The sequence below is a fragment of the Triticum dicoccoides genome, chromosome 3A (genome assembly GCF_002162155.2).
Source record: "Triticum dicoccoides isolate Atlit2015 ecotype Zavitan chromosome 3A, WEW_v2.0, whole genome shotgun sequence".
Lineage (NCBI taxonomy): Eukaryota > Viridiplantae > Streptophyta > Magnoliopsida > Poales > Poaceae > Triticum > Triticum dicoccoides.
The window spans coordinates 59,632,771-59,646,674 of NC_041384.1; the positions used below are offsets into that span (position 1 = coordinate 59,632,771).

The following is a 13,904-nucleotide window of genomic DNA, read 5'->3' on the forward strand; positions in this document are numbered from 1 at the left end:
ATAAAAAGGCTAGTCGGTTTGATGCCAACATTTGACATAGGTAGCCAATCAATTACTAACCACTTTTTAGACTTGCCACTAATTGGCATGCGTCGGCATAAAAAACTTGCCAAATATTGGCAATGGCAATTTTTAAGACTTGCCAAATATTGGCAATGCCAAATTTGATGCCAATATTTGGCATAATACCAATTATTGCCAACAATCGTCCAAATCAAGCATATTATAAATTTCCCCACTAGGCAATAGGCCAAAATCCCCCAATTTCGTTACTCAACAAGGGCCATCATTTTTTAGAACAACGAGGGCCATAGTACTCTTTTTTGAGGAAAAAACAAGGGTCGCGCAGAGTCTAATAATGTATTAAACGAGGCCAAGTCAAACCAATCGCCACCATACGCGGGGCACAGTCCAATCTGACTTGCAGCGATCGAGACTGATTTTATTTGGGGCCGAGCGGGGAGGAGGCCGGAGGACGTGCTGGAGCCGTAGCCGTAGAAACTATCGGCGAGCCAGAGCTGTTCACCATGCGGCTGGGACACCAGGTGTCGCCTGTCGCCGCCCGATCGGGGCAGTGGGCGGGCATTGCCGCCGGCGCGGCCTAGGTTAAGAAGACTGCGACACCCTCTCCTTACAAACTCCATATGAAGGTGCGGGGAGGTCGCGGGGAAGCAGGGGGGCTGCCGCGACGACGCCGGTGGCCGATCGCCCGGAGAAGAGGTGGAGGCGGCGAGCCGGCGAGGGTTTCGGAAGGGTTTGGTTGTTTTTCCAGAACTGCCCCTGTTTAATACAGTGTTATTACAGAGAAGCGTGTGGTGTTTTGCACAAATATCCCTCCCAACACACTACGAAGTGGAGACGACATGGGCGTCGGATGGCCTGGGCGGCCACGTGGCGTGCATCCGCGTCGGGTATGCACAGGCACCGGTTTGCACCGCATTTTCTTTTTCGATTTTGGATAGTCAGTCCAACAAATGACCAGCCAAATGTCCCTCAATCATCCGCAAAAAAAAAAATGTCCCCTCAATCAGAAAAAAATAAATAAATAGCCAACCACAGCGCCGGCGGGACGCACGACCCAAAAAACGTTCGTTTTGTTTAGATTTTGTTTGAGTCAGGTAGAGAGGCGATGTCCGACCTCTTTTGTGGTTGTGTTGACATTGCGTCCAACGTGACCGATGCATTTGATCCGCTCGGCCTGCCGACGACCAAATGTAAACAATTTTTTTAACTAAAAAGAAACATTGCATATAGTTTACTACAACCAAATAACTCATATAGTATCATAATAATAAATAGTTTCACAAACAAATAAAGATAACAAAGTTTACTGCCAAATTTAAATTGTCACGAATACACTGGAAGAAAATAAACCGATACATCTACTGGTTGCCAAGGTGAATCCACATGTGCTCAATAAAGTCAGTTTGGAGTTGCATAAGTTTGCCAATCATGTATTTCATGATGAAATTGGATGAACTGTTCAAACTTTGCAGGTTCTTGTTGCTCAGGCACAACATTTTCACTATAAACTTGGAACCCTTGGTCGTGGATGTTATCATCACTCTCATCTGAAATGATCATATTCTGCATGATCACACAAGCAATCATCACCTCGAAAACTTCTCGGTGCTCCATGTATGTGTAGGGTGTCGAACGATGGTACATCGAGGTTGAAGCACACCAAAAGCACGCTCCAGATCCTCCCTAGCATTCTCTTGTGCTTGGGAAAATCTTTGTCTCCTCTTTTCTTCCGGATTGGATATTGTCTTCACAAAAGTTGACCACTGTAGATAAATATCATCAGCTAGGTAGTATCCCTTGTTGTACTTGTGGCCATTGATCTCAAAGTTGACATCTCGACAGTGGCCTTCTACAAGCCTTGCGAACATTGGAGAACGCCGAAGCACATTGATGTCATTGTGAGAACCAACCATACCGAAAAAGAGACAAATTCAAAGATCAGGTGAAGCCACAACTTCTAGTATGACAGTGTAACCTTTTCACATGCCCCTTGTACTGCCCCTGACAAGCAAATGGACAGTTTTTCCACTTTTAGTGCATAATGCTACCAAGCATTCCCAGAAAGCCTCTATCTACATTGATCACCAACAACCGGGCTGTATCTGCGGCAATTGGTTCTCTCTGGTACTCATGGCCAACCTCTGCCACCATTGCCTTGCATGGGAGACATGTGGACTCACTCATGCGGACGTACTCATCCACAAGATTACCGAAAATTTCGTATGCAAGCATATGAATAGCCACAATGCATTTATGATAACAGGAGAAGCCAACCTTACCAAGGGCATCCTCCTTGCACTCAAAGTAATCATCATATGCTACCACTCACTCCCGAATATGATTGAACACATGCCTCGCCATCCGGAAGCGACGCCGAAAAAGATGGAGTTTGAAGAGGTGGTTGCTCTCAAAGTAATCGGCGAAGAGGAGGCAATGGTCACCCTCTCTATTGCGGTTCAACGCCGGAGCATGGTCCGGGATTGATCCCCTAAACCTCAGCCGCTACCTAGCAATGTGGTCACTGACGACCAATGCAACAACCACAAGCTCCTCATCGTCTGATGACGAATTCTGATGAACAAATGAAGTTGTTGAAAAAATACCCATCCCCACTATCCATGGTACCTCGCGAGCAAAGTGTTGAACACCTTGCAGTTGTGGTGCAGACGCGGCCAGTCAAGATCACCCCGGCCTCCTCGTACACACATGTTGCCTGTAGAAGCGGAGATGAGGGCATTCCAAACAAGCTCAGGGGCTACTGACGGCGTACTACATCGAGGGTGGCCCATTGGATGGCAAGCTAGATGGTGGGCCGGACCTAGGGCCAGTGGGTTGTGACAATTCTAAATGCCTCTGGCTAATGAAAGGAGCCCTCTCTAAGAAAGTCTACTAACTTGGAGGGCATTCCAAGGACTCCTCTTTTGAGCAGGGCTTTACGTCAGTTAGGATTCTTGTAACACTAAGCCTCGCCCCCCTTTATAGACGAGGCCAGGGGATAGCTCAGGGCATCAAGTTCATATTCACCGTCTCGGTAGAAACAATCACCTCATACTTGTAACCCCCTCATGCGATGTGTTCTCCACCACCAGTAAAATCAAAGCAGGAGTAAGGTATTACCTCAACCATGAGGACAAGAACCTGGGTAAACTCCGTGTGTGTGATCGCCTCTGGCACTTCCGGTCATGCTATCCATCCTACCAAGGCCACTAACAATTTTCAGTACCGTCAGAGCGTGACACGACAAAGATACGCAACATACAGGGAACACTATCAACCGTCCTTGACAATGCGGGGACCACGAGAAAGGTTCTCCGAAAGCAACACTATCAAAAAGGGAACGATGCACAAACGCCACCATCATTGAATCCTACCATTGAAGGTCAGATCTTGAGTTTTCACCCCAAAGAGCACATGTGAGGGCCTTCAACTAGGGCATGATGTGTAAGCACAGTCATTGTTAGGTGCAACCAACAAAAGCCAAACCTAAGGTTTTCGCCCGAAAGACCCGGCACTCAGAAGAGCACCACCAAACCGTAGTCCTCATGTATTGTCGTCACCACTATCGTAAGAAGACAATGCTGCATGGAGGAGCGCATCCACATGCTGTAAGCTTTTCTCAAAGAACTATGAGATACTAACTAGCTAATTTCAGAAAGAAAGAAAAAGGGCTATGATCAACAGGAAATATTATCAATTCAATTAGTGTGTCTCCCCAAATTAAGCTACTAGTCAAAAGCAATGTAATTCAAATCCAATGTTTCTGTTAATGATCAGCCGGCTAACATTTACCCGTTTTGCTGCTCCAATGCCTTTCAACTAGGAGAATTTCTCTTGAATGGAACTATGGTGGTCATGGATTTCCTAATTGCGGCCAAGTTTAAGGTATTTTCCTAATGATTTTGTACTTATTATACTCCTATAAAGGATGATGCAATACCCGCCTTCTCAGGCCATTCACGGCTCCAATGGCCCCTGCACTGTTCAATCAATTCCCAGTGCGGCCCTGTGCCTGCCTGGCGGCTTCACCGCCGTTCGATCTCGTTAACCTGTTTCTCACCTTTGTGCCGGGCTTCGTGTAGCGTCTTCTGGTCGACCCTGCGTGTGTGTTTCTTGTGCTGGTGGAATTTTTGCCTGGTTGCGGCTAATTCGTTTCCTATCGGAACCCTGCTCCTCTGCCCTCTCTTTTTTTCTGTGTCATTTCCTTCCTCTTTGCCCAACTGTTGGTTTTCAGCCGTAAGACCGTTTTAAATGCGGGATCCTTTTCGGTATCTTAGCAAGAATTAAACCATTTTTGTAGGCATCCCATGCTCCGAATCCTGATGCTGACATGATTCATGTCATGAACACGGTACCACAACTTACAACATCGACAGAACAGAAACACTGCCACCTTCATCAGTGAGCTCTCGGCTAAATTTATTCATGTCATATGTACAAATATTGCAAGTGAAAAATACAGAGTTGAGTTGGTTTCTATCTATGTACAAGTATCAAGTATGGTTATAAAAGACAATTGGGAGGAAAAACACAGATTCTTCGCACGAATAAAAAAAGGGGGAGATAGAAAACAGATGTTTAGGGTTATCTTCCGTTCAAGTAAGACCGAGACGACCCTGACACTGAAGGACCAGAGCGTGCGGACAACAACCGCGACTGCTCCCCTTGTTTCATATCCTCAACCCCCTCAACATTCAGAAATGGAGGATCACTCAGGACAATCTCGACATCATGCTTGTGGCTTCTCAGCAGCTCGACGACCTTGGTCATCGTAGGCCTGTCACCAGGGTTCGCTTGGGTGCATAGCAGCCCGATCTGCACTATATGCAAGACCTTATGCCGGATCGTATCTTTGTAGATGATCGGATCGATAATCGTCTCTACTGTGTTGTCCTTGTAGTGCTTCCATACCTTCAATGCAAACAAGTCACTTGCATTAAACAGATTGTGAGACGGCAACATGGTGCCTGTTTGAGACACAATGTTATGATGCAAGTCAAATAAGAAAGAAACTTTTGAACAATAAAGCTATGCTTTCACCTATTCTGTTTTAGCCATGCAAACACAGGAATGGTGTCCGATGGAACATAACCATGAATTTACTTTCACAGAGGAACCCTTTTTTTAGGACCTGAGCAGTACCTTTGTTAACAACGCCTGCCCTCCGTGTGAGCCAATTGAGCCACTACATCTTTTCCCTGTTATGATCTCGAGAACAAGAACACCATAGCTGAAAACATCGGCCTTCTCCGTAAGATGGCCATGCACGATATACTCAGGAGCCATGTAGCCTCTGCAACAAACTTATTCAGTGAGCTCAAGATCAACAGATCCCGCTGTGTCCATTCGACATGACAGTGAAATAGATCATGTGGCAACTGCAACGCCGCTGGTTAAGAATCGTGTGGCAATACCGTACCAATGGTTAAGAATATGAAAAATGGAGCTTACAATGTTCCAGCGACACCAGTTGTAAGATGAGTTACGTCTGCTGCAAATGCTCTTGCAAGACCAAAATCTGTTATTTTGGGCTTATACTTATCATCCAACAAAATATTACTAGCTTTGATGTCTCGGTGGATAATCCGTGTTTCTGACTCCTCATGGAGATAAGAAAGCCCCTCTGCAATGCCTTGAATGATACCAACCCTCAGATCCCAGGTTAATTTTCTGCTACGACTTGCATCTGGGAGGATACTACAGGAAATAAGTTATACAGTTTACAACATACAAATTTAAATTTCTGTCAGAAAGTTGCACTGATAGAAGAGTTCAAGTACACTGCATTCCTAATCATTCCATTTTTAGAATGAGATGGAGAAGGGCGGGCCATTCTAGAGCTTTAATATTAAGAGAATAAAAAGGGATAGGATAATATGGTCATGCAAATTCAACAAGACTCAACCAGACAACTATACCCTTGTACCAACAAAAGCTAGAGTTTTCCATTGATAATGCCAAAAAATATCAAGGAAAATAACCGAAAATACAGTTGAAGTGAACATTTAACGTGTGGCATCAAGCAAGAGGCTTACCAAACAAGAATAGTTCAAGGCTCTTGTTGAAGTAGTATTCATAAACAAGGAAGCTCTCTGGGCCATTCACGCTGCAGCCAAGCAACTTCACTAGATTCTTATGGCGAACCTGACTTATGAGTTCGACTTCATTGAAAAACTGCTCGACCCACTCCCTTGTATTTAGGAAAAGCCTCTTGACAGCAACTTCTTTTCCATCTGGCATAACAGCCTACAGAGCTCATCGCATATCAGGGTCAACATATTTTCTTTCTCACACTACGTCTATAAAAAATTCCTAGATAAATTTACTAACTATACATGTTTACCTTGTAAACAGCTCCGTTGCTCCCTTGACCAAGTTTGTTTGCTGGATCAAAATAATTTGTTGCTTTCTTTAACTCTTCATATTTGAAATTTAAACTAGACTGTGCAATTCTGACAGAGACTCCATCTCCATACATATCTGTATTTCAACATAAACACATTTAACAGAATGTGAAGAAAAGAAGAAGATGGTCGATGAATGATTAAACGTTTTTATTCTTATACACTGACCTATGAATGATTTTGACTGTTTCTTTCTCCTCAGAATTCCCTTCTTCCAAGCCAGAAAAGCAATAATGAGGACAACTATAAAAGCACCTAGAAAGGAACCCACCAATATCCAAACGACACCATTCTTTCCTGCGCATTGTAGAGATTTGATCATCAGTGCAAAAACATAAACAAATGGATGTATCAGGAGGATTCAGAGAACTGTTAACGCGATAATGTGTGTTTAGTCAGTCAAATGAAGCTACCATACTGGTGGTGAGATGTAGATGTAGATTAGTCATGCATATGCACTCACACATGGTAACTTTGTAGGGTTTATTTCCTGCTCTGCATAGCCTAAACAAAAGTTTTAAGTGAAAGTTATTTCATAGCCACCATTTTCAAAAAGTGAAATAGCTAGAGAAGAAGTTACCAATGCTGGGTCAAAAGTATTCCGAAACTGGTGAATTTGTAACCAGTTTTTGACAACCCAAACGATAAAGTACAACTCTTTGGGTTTGGGCATTTCAGTCAACAAAGTGAGGTCATAAACGTGACCAGGAGCTGAAAATAGTCAAAATTGTGTGGCACTGCCACTGAATTTGGCAGAACAGAGCTAGCTGTTAGGTGAAAATAGTCAAATTCCCCTACCCCGGCCTAATGGATTAGCATCTCAGACGAATGAATGATTAGTAAAAAAATGCATTTTCAAGTTACAGTTACAGCAGTACCTGATGATCCCGACCCCGCCGTGGCGTTCACATTCCAGAAGAGGCGCGTGGAGTAGCGGAGGTAGCAGCCGGTGAAGAGCGCCCGGCCCTCCGTCGCCGGCGCGCACCCGGCCGCCGCGCGCGCCGCGGCGCGGAGGCACTGGCCGCACGCGGTGGCGTTGAGGCTCCCCCAGCACTGCGCGAGGGCGAAGGCCGTGGCGCCCCCCGCGCTCGCCGACGCGACCGCGTACCCGTCGGCGTCGCCGCGCGCCGCCGCCTCGGTCACGTTGGCCACCGCGGCCCTGGCCGCGTCCGCGAACCCCCGCGGGTTGCTGGCGTTCCCGGGGGCGCAGACCCTGGCGTCGGCCGGCCCGAGCGCCTCGCCGAGGAAGGAGTAGTTGCCGTAGCGGCCGAAGCAGCCGTCGAGGAAGAGGCGGCCCCCGACCCGCGGGTAGCACTTGGGGAGCAGCGACCGGACCTCGGCGAAGCAGAGCTTGCAGTCGAGCGGGGAGAGGTCGCGGTGGCACTGGCCCAGGCCGAAGACCGTGTTGGGGCCCCTGGCGCCCACGGCCGAGGTGCCGAAGCCGTTGGCGCTGACGTTGCTGTTGAGGTCGTCCATGGCCGGCACGAAGTTGTCCGCTAGCACGGAGCCGGAGACGGCCGCCCCCGGCGCGCAGGACTGGCCCGCCACGGCCGTGCGCGGGTCCCCCGCCGCCGCGCCGCAGAGCGCGCACGCCAGCGCGAGGAGGAGCGCGGCCACGCCTGGGCGCAGCCGGTGCGTGGGCGCTGCCATGGTGGGCTGCGTGGGGGGCGTGTTGCGGTGGGAACTTACGGCTAGGTAGGTGGTGGGTGGGTTTGGGCTGGGCAATCCGGTGGCCGCCGGGCCGGACGGAGACGACGGGTCTAATGTAAATTTGCCGAAAAGGTGGAGGAGGCGGCTGGCCCGACGATGGCGACCGGGACGAATGGAACGGGAAGTTGGTTAGGCTGCAGGATTTGGACACCGGGCAAGACCGGCCGGGACACGTCGGGTGCAAGTGCAACACAAGGCGTGGCTCGGAATGTGGTGGAGTGCTCTGCTGCGGCGGCGCGGGCGGTCGCTGTTGGAGGAGGCGGGCAAGAAAGTCCGGCGCGCGTACGTGCTTTCGCGCCCTGCCGACCAGAACGAAAGCCGGATTCATCACCCTTGCGTGCCGTACCAATAAATGAGCCCTTAATCCACCCACATTTTATTTTTGTTGTAATATAAAAAGAGGAAAAAGACCTCCACCTCTACGTCAACCATCTTATGTAATTCACCGACTCTACGGCCATACTCCTCAAAATGATCGGACGTACAACTCGGTCAGTGTCCGGTCACAAAACCGTAACCCAGTCTTTACAAACCAACCGCCTCTACAAACCAGCCATGGACGTACGGACTGGTACCCTTCAAGCCTAGCCTAAATCTAGGTATTGGGGGCCCGGACGCGCGCATCCGCGTCCATCACGTCGGACCGGCCTACCCTGGCCCACCTCGCCACCACATACATCCTCACTCCATACGAACTCTACACTGCAATCAAAGCTCACTCCACTCCACTTCTCTTCGCCTTCTCCTTTCACCGTCTCTTTCGATCAATGGCAAGCAACGACGGCAACACAGCATACGACAGCGAGATGATTGGGAGTTGCTACTGCATGACATGAAGCCAGACAACGTGGAGGAGGTCGCCCTTCGCTTGAAGACGGGGCCGCCGCCGTTGCGCCAACATAATAATATAGAAAATCGACATATCGGCAGCAGTAGAGTCATATTGGACTGACACTATGTCTATGTCGAAGAAGGTGGTGGACAGATTCAAAGATTATGCTACCACTCATGTTGGATAAAAACCTATTTGACCATCCGTTCCAACTGCATACACAAGTTTAAGCCTGCCCTAAAAAAATGTACTCCCTTTACCCAAAATGAGTGTCGTGACTTTAGTTTAAACGGAGGGAGTATTATATTTACTGAGCAAAACATATCGCTTGACAATGCAAAAGGTCTAAGAAAAACCTTGAATTTGTAGTCGAAAGCTAAATCAAATCCTGAACTTCTAATCCCTGAAATCAGCACACCGAACTCTTTGATCCCGGTCCATTTTGAGCCTTACTCTGTTTTCAATGGGATTGTCGGCAGGTCTGGCTACAGTCCACACGACTAGGAAGCGTGTTTTTCCTCTTTCTTTTTCTCGCGGCAGGAAAAACACGGGTTTTTTTCGTTTCCGAGAGGCACGGCCCGAAAGAAAAAAAAGGAAACACGTTTTTTCACGCAATTTTTTTTTGAATTTTTTTGGGTCCAAAAGTTAAGAAAGACCGGTGGAAAATCGAAACATCGAAAAAAACAGGAAAACCCCTTAAAAAGCCAAAAAAACGCGTGCATGAAAAAAAGTTCGGAGGAAACGCCCAGAGCGCGACACGTGATGGGCGGCTGAGAGCGTGCCAAGTGACGCTGATCGTTGTGAGGCTCCCGAAGGAACACTCATTAACTAGTTGCTCTCGTGATTTTCCTTTTCGTAAAAGGCGATTTAAATTTTTTATCCCGCTAGCCAACCTAACCAATGCCATTTAGTGACAAATGAGAAGGATGGAATTATTTAATCTCATACCACAACATCGACATCGAGTGAAAATATTTTTTAATTTTCTTTCGAGACTTTTTCTTGAAAATTTTCAAAAAAAGACGGGATGAACATTTTTTTTTGGAAAAGACAAAGAAATTTTGAAAACCAGAACTATTTTTGAAACCTGAACATTTCTAAAGTGTGAACACTTTTTGAAAAAAACCAACATATTTTTGAAAGCTCCAAGAATTTTTGAAACCTGGGAAAATATTAAAGTATGATTTTTTTCAAACAAGAATTGTTTTGAAACGTACACATTTTTATATAAAAATGGGAACAGATTTTGAAACCTCAAAAAAATAAAGTGCGAGAACTTTCTATTTTGTTAAAAATGGGAACAAATTTTCAAATATTTGTTCATGTTTCAAACTTGTCTGCACTTTAAAATTTTGTTCAGGCTTAAAAAAATTCAGTTTTTTTCAAATTTTTCTTGCACTTTCAAATTTTTCGTTGATTTAAAAAGGGTTCATGTTTTCAAATTTTTTTGTGTTTTGAAAAAAAGGGTCATAATCCCGAAAACATTCGCATTTCAAAAAATTGTTGACAATTTTCAAGAAAATGTTTCGTAAAATTTCCAAGATGCTTCCAAATCTCGACGTTCCGATATGTTAAGTACAGTCGCTCTTCTCTATCATCATAAGTAGCTTTCAGGGGAAGTGGCAAGCAACACGAGTTTTGCACCGCCAGGTCGCAAGTTCAACTCACTGTACGCGTCCAGTCGCAGCGAAATCCCTGCCAGGTCCATGCTTCATGCATTGTGGGCCGGCCCAGTCGCGTGCGGTGGCAACCAAATCCTAGGCCTGTTTGGCAAAGCGCTCAAGGTTTAAAATAGACCGAGATTGAAGAGTTCGGCGAGATTGAAGGTTTGACTTAGCCTTCGTCTACAAGTTCAAGGTTTGTTTTATACTTTTTCCCTTGACAATTATACTGAGGTGCTTTACAAGCGACATCCAATGCACTTGCAATTAGGCTTAGAAATTTGATGTTTTAAGCCTGCTCACCATTGTCACGCTAGATTGGCCACTGGTTGTATGTGCCCTTGGCACTTGGGTCTCAATTCTGGTTCCCAAGTCCCAATAGCTAAACGTGACCGAACTGGTAACGGAGCCCGACACGCACGTATACACATTCAGAACGGCAGCAGCCAGCACGTATCTTTGGCTCCCGCCAGCAGAATATCCAAAAACTGTTCTTCACAGCATCAGCATAAGCACCCCGGATATGCTCCTGCCATGGTGTTCGGATTTCCCAGCCTACCCATACACATGAAGAGGGAAATGGTATTTTGATGAACGTTGCTTAATTCCTCCCGCCGCCGCACGCCCAGAATGGGGGCCAAGGGGGTGGCAATGGCATTGTCGGCGGCGGGGACGGCGGCGCTGGTCTACGTCGTGCTCTCCGGACGGCTGTCCCCCGACGGCGCGGAGGAGGCGCCAAGGAGGCGGCACGGGCGGAGGGGCGTCGGCGGCGAGAGCGAGGCGAGGTGGCCTGAGAGCGCGCCGGCGAGCTGGAGGGAAGCCGCGGCCGTGGCGGCGAGGACGGTGAGGTTCGCGTACGGCGAGACGCTGGGCAAGTGGCCGTTCGGGGACCTCGCCTTCGGGATCAGCCACTACATGCGCCTCCAGGTGAGCGATCACCACACCCCGGCCCGAAATCAAATGTTTCCTTCCATCTGCTGGAATAGTCGCCGTTTCTGCTTGCTCGTCATGAAGTGAGGAAAGACATGCGTCGCTTGAGTTTTGCTTAGATCATGCTTTTGTTTGTTACGAACAAGGTACATGGTGACCAAGGACATAATTAACCTTACTTTACTCCTTTTATTTACTTAACTCGTGAAAGAACCCCTGAAAAAAATCGTGTCCATTTTGGAGTACTTGGGAACTGAACAAATCTACTTATGTTATGGGATCACCTTGTCTCAAGCCACGACCATTCTTGAAATAGGGGTCCATAGCCCCGTTGATGAAGATGGCAGTATGCATTACAAATTAGTTGCATTACGTGGTGAGCATAGCCAGGATTGAAACCCTCTAGTGAAGAGAATATCACGAAGGAAAGACCAATGAACGCAATCATAGGCTTTTTCAAAATCAAGCTTAAGGATGACCACCTCGTGCCCCGGGTGTGGATGCCATGGACCAGTTTCCATGTAGTTCAAATGATACTGTCAAGAATAGCTCTCCCCTTAATGAATGCACAGTGAGTTTGGCTAATGAGCTTATGAGCAAGCAGAGATAGTCTAGTAGCAAACGCCTTGGGAGAAAATTTGGTAATGTTGTTAATGAGAATGATGGGTCTAAAAAGGTGGATGTTATCAACACCCTTAACTTTTGAAATGAGCATAAGCACTGGTAGAAAAAGAGGCTTCCGTCCAGCCCCATTAGTCGCGAAACTGTAGGAACCGCGGCTAATGAAGTCTTTAGTCGCGGTTCGGCAGACGAACCGCGACCAAAGGCCTGGGCCCAGGGCGCTCGGTGGCCAGCCGGTGCACGTGATGGGCTTTAGTCGCGGTTGGCCAGGCCAACCGCGACTAAAGGTGCCCAATATATACCAGTTCAGCACGCTCACTTAGCCATTTGGTGCCACTTCTCTTCACAAGCTTCACAAGGGGGTGTAGGTTTGCTTTTGGTTCCTCTTATGCACACAAGGTGTTTGATGAAATGCCCCAAGAGGGTGAAACAAACATGATATGAAGTGTTGGAGCCACACTTGAGGTTCCTCATTTATTTTTTCCTCCTCGATCGCGGTTAGCAACTTGAACCTTTCATGCATGTGTGTCATTGATAAAATATGCATGTGTGTTGTTCATTGTTTAATTTCTATTGTTTATAGCTAGTTAGTTTAACAAATGCATGATGGTTAATTATATATTTTATATTATAATAATGCAGATGAATCGGCAATGGATGTACGGTAACCGACTCTCCCGCGAGTTCACTACGGGTTTGAAAGATTTCCTCGTAGTGGCTAATGCGAACAAGCAGAAGGGTTTTGTTATCTGTCCATGTGTTGAATGTAAGAATCAGAAGGGTTACTCTTCCTCAAGAGAAGTTCACCTGCACCTGCTTCGACACGGTTTCAAGCCAAGCTATAATTGTTGGACCAAGCATGGAGAAAGAGGGGTTATAATGGAAGAAGATGAAGAAGGGGATGATTTCATCGATGAAAGCTATCTTGCTCATTTCGGTGATACTTTCATGGAGGATGCTGAAGGTGAAGGGGAAGGTGAAGGGGAAGGTGAAGGTGAAGAAGAGGCACGTGATGAGACCGTTGATGATCTTGGTCGGACCATTGCTGATGCACGGAGACGCTGCGAAACTGAAAAGGAGAGGGAGAATTTGGATCGCATGTTAGAGGATCACAGAAAGTCGTTGTACCCCCGATGCGATGATGGTCTGAAAAAGAGTGATTTAGTCATACTCCTGCCTAGGCGTATAATATGCATACTCGTAGTCTTCATAGCCGCCGCCGTTGTACTGGTAGTCGTCGCCTTCTAAGTTGCCGCCGTCGTCGTCGCTGCTGTCGTCGCTGTCGTACTCCTGCCTAGGCGTATAAATTTTTGAATTGAATTAGTTTTATTGTTCTGAATTTTTTGATATATTATTTGTATTTTTAACATTTTGAATTGAATTAGTTTTATTTTTCTTAATTTTTTGATATATTATTTGTATTTTTAGAATTTTGAATTGAATTAGTTTTATTTTTCTGAATTTTTTGATATAATATTTTTGTTTTTAACATATTGAATTGAATTAGTTTTATTTTTCTGAATTTTTTGATATATTATTTGTATTTTTAACATTTTGAATTAAATTAGTTTTATTTTTCTGAATTTTTTGATATAATATTTGTGTTTTTAACAGATTGAATTGAATTAGTTTTATTTTTCTGAATTTTTTGATATATTATTTGTATTTTTAACATTTTGAATTGAATTAGTTTTATTTTTCTAAATTTTTTGATATATTATTTGT

At 46.0% G+C, this 13,904-nt stretch overlaps 2 protein-coding genes across 2 annotated transcripts in view; one reads left to right on the top strand and one right to left on the bottom strand.

Annotated features, from left to right (window-relative positions):
* Nucleotides 1-4,396: 4,396 nt before the first annotated feature.
* On the bottom strand, nucleotides 4,397-8,185 carry LOC119267115 (cysteine-rich receptor-like protein kinase 2). The gene is made up of 7 exons (XM_037548434.1): nucleotides 7,304-8,185; nucleotides 6,594-6,722; nucleotides 6,365-6,501; nucleotides 6,057-6,267; nucleotides 5,473-5,707; nucleotides 5,164-5,314; nucleotides 4,397-4,932 (listed from the first exon to the last, which is right to left on the bottom strand). The coding sequence occupies exons 1-7, from the start codon at nucleotides 8,073-8,075 to the stop codon at nucleotides 4,606-4,608; spliced, it is 1,962 nt and encodes a 653-aa protein (XP_037404331.1). The 5' UTR covers nucleotides 8,076-8,185; the 3' UTR covers nucleotides 4,397-4,605.
* A 3,073-nt stretch (nucleotides 8,186-11,258) lies between these two features.
* LOC119271223 overlaps nucleotides 11,259-13,904 on the top strand; it is a 13,466-nt gene continuing 10,820 nt past the window's right edge. The window contains exon 1 of the mRNA XM_037553134.1: nucleotides 11,259-11,555. Coding sequence (XP_037409031.1) covers nucleotides 11,259-11,555 — 297 coding nt within the window. The remainder of the gene's footprint in view (nucleotides 11,556-13,904) is intronic.

Bases quoted from the DNA above. Each gene is read 5' to 3' on its own strand.
- LOC119267115 (XM_037548434.1), bottom strand. From the start codon at position 8,075: ATGGCAGCGCCCACGCACCGGCTGCGCCCAGGCGTGGCCGCGCTCCTC. The intron at 5,315-5,472 runs GTAAGCTCCATT...AGTTTGTTGCAG, and splicing joins ACTGGTGTCGCTGGAACATT to AGGCTACATGGCTCCTGAGT. The intron at 4,933-5,163 runs GTACTGCTCAGG...TTTGCATTGAAG, and splicing joins GGCAGGCGTTGTTAACAAAG to GTATGGAAGCACTACAAGGA.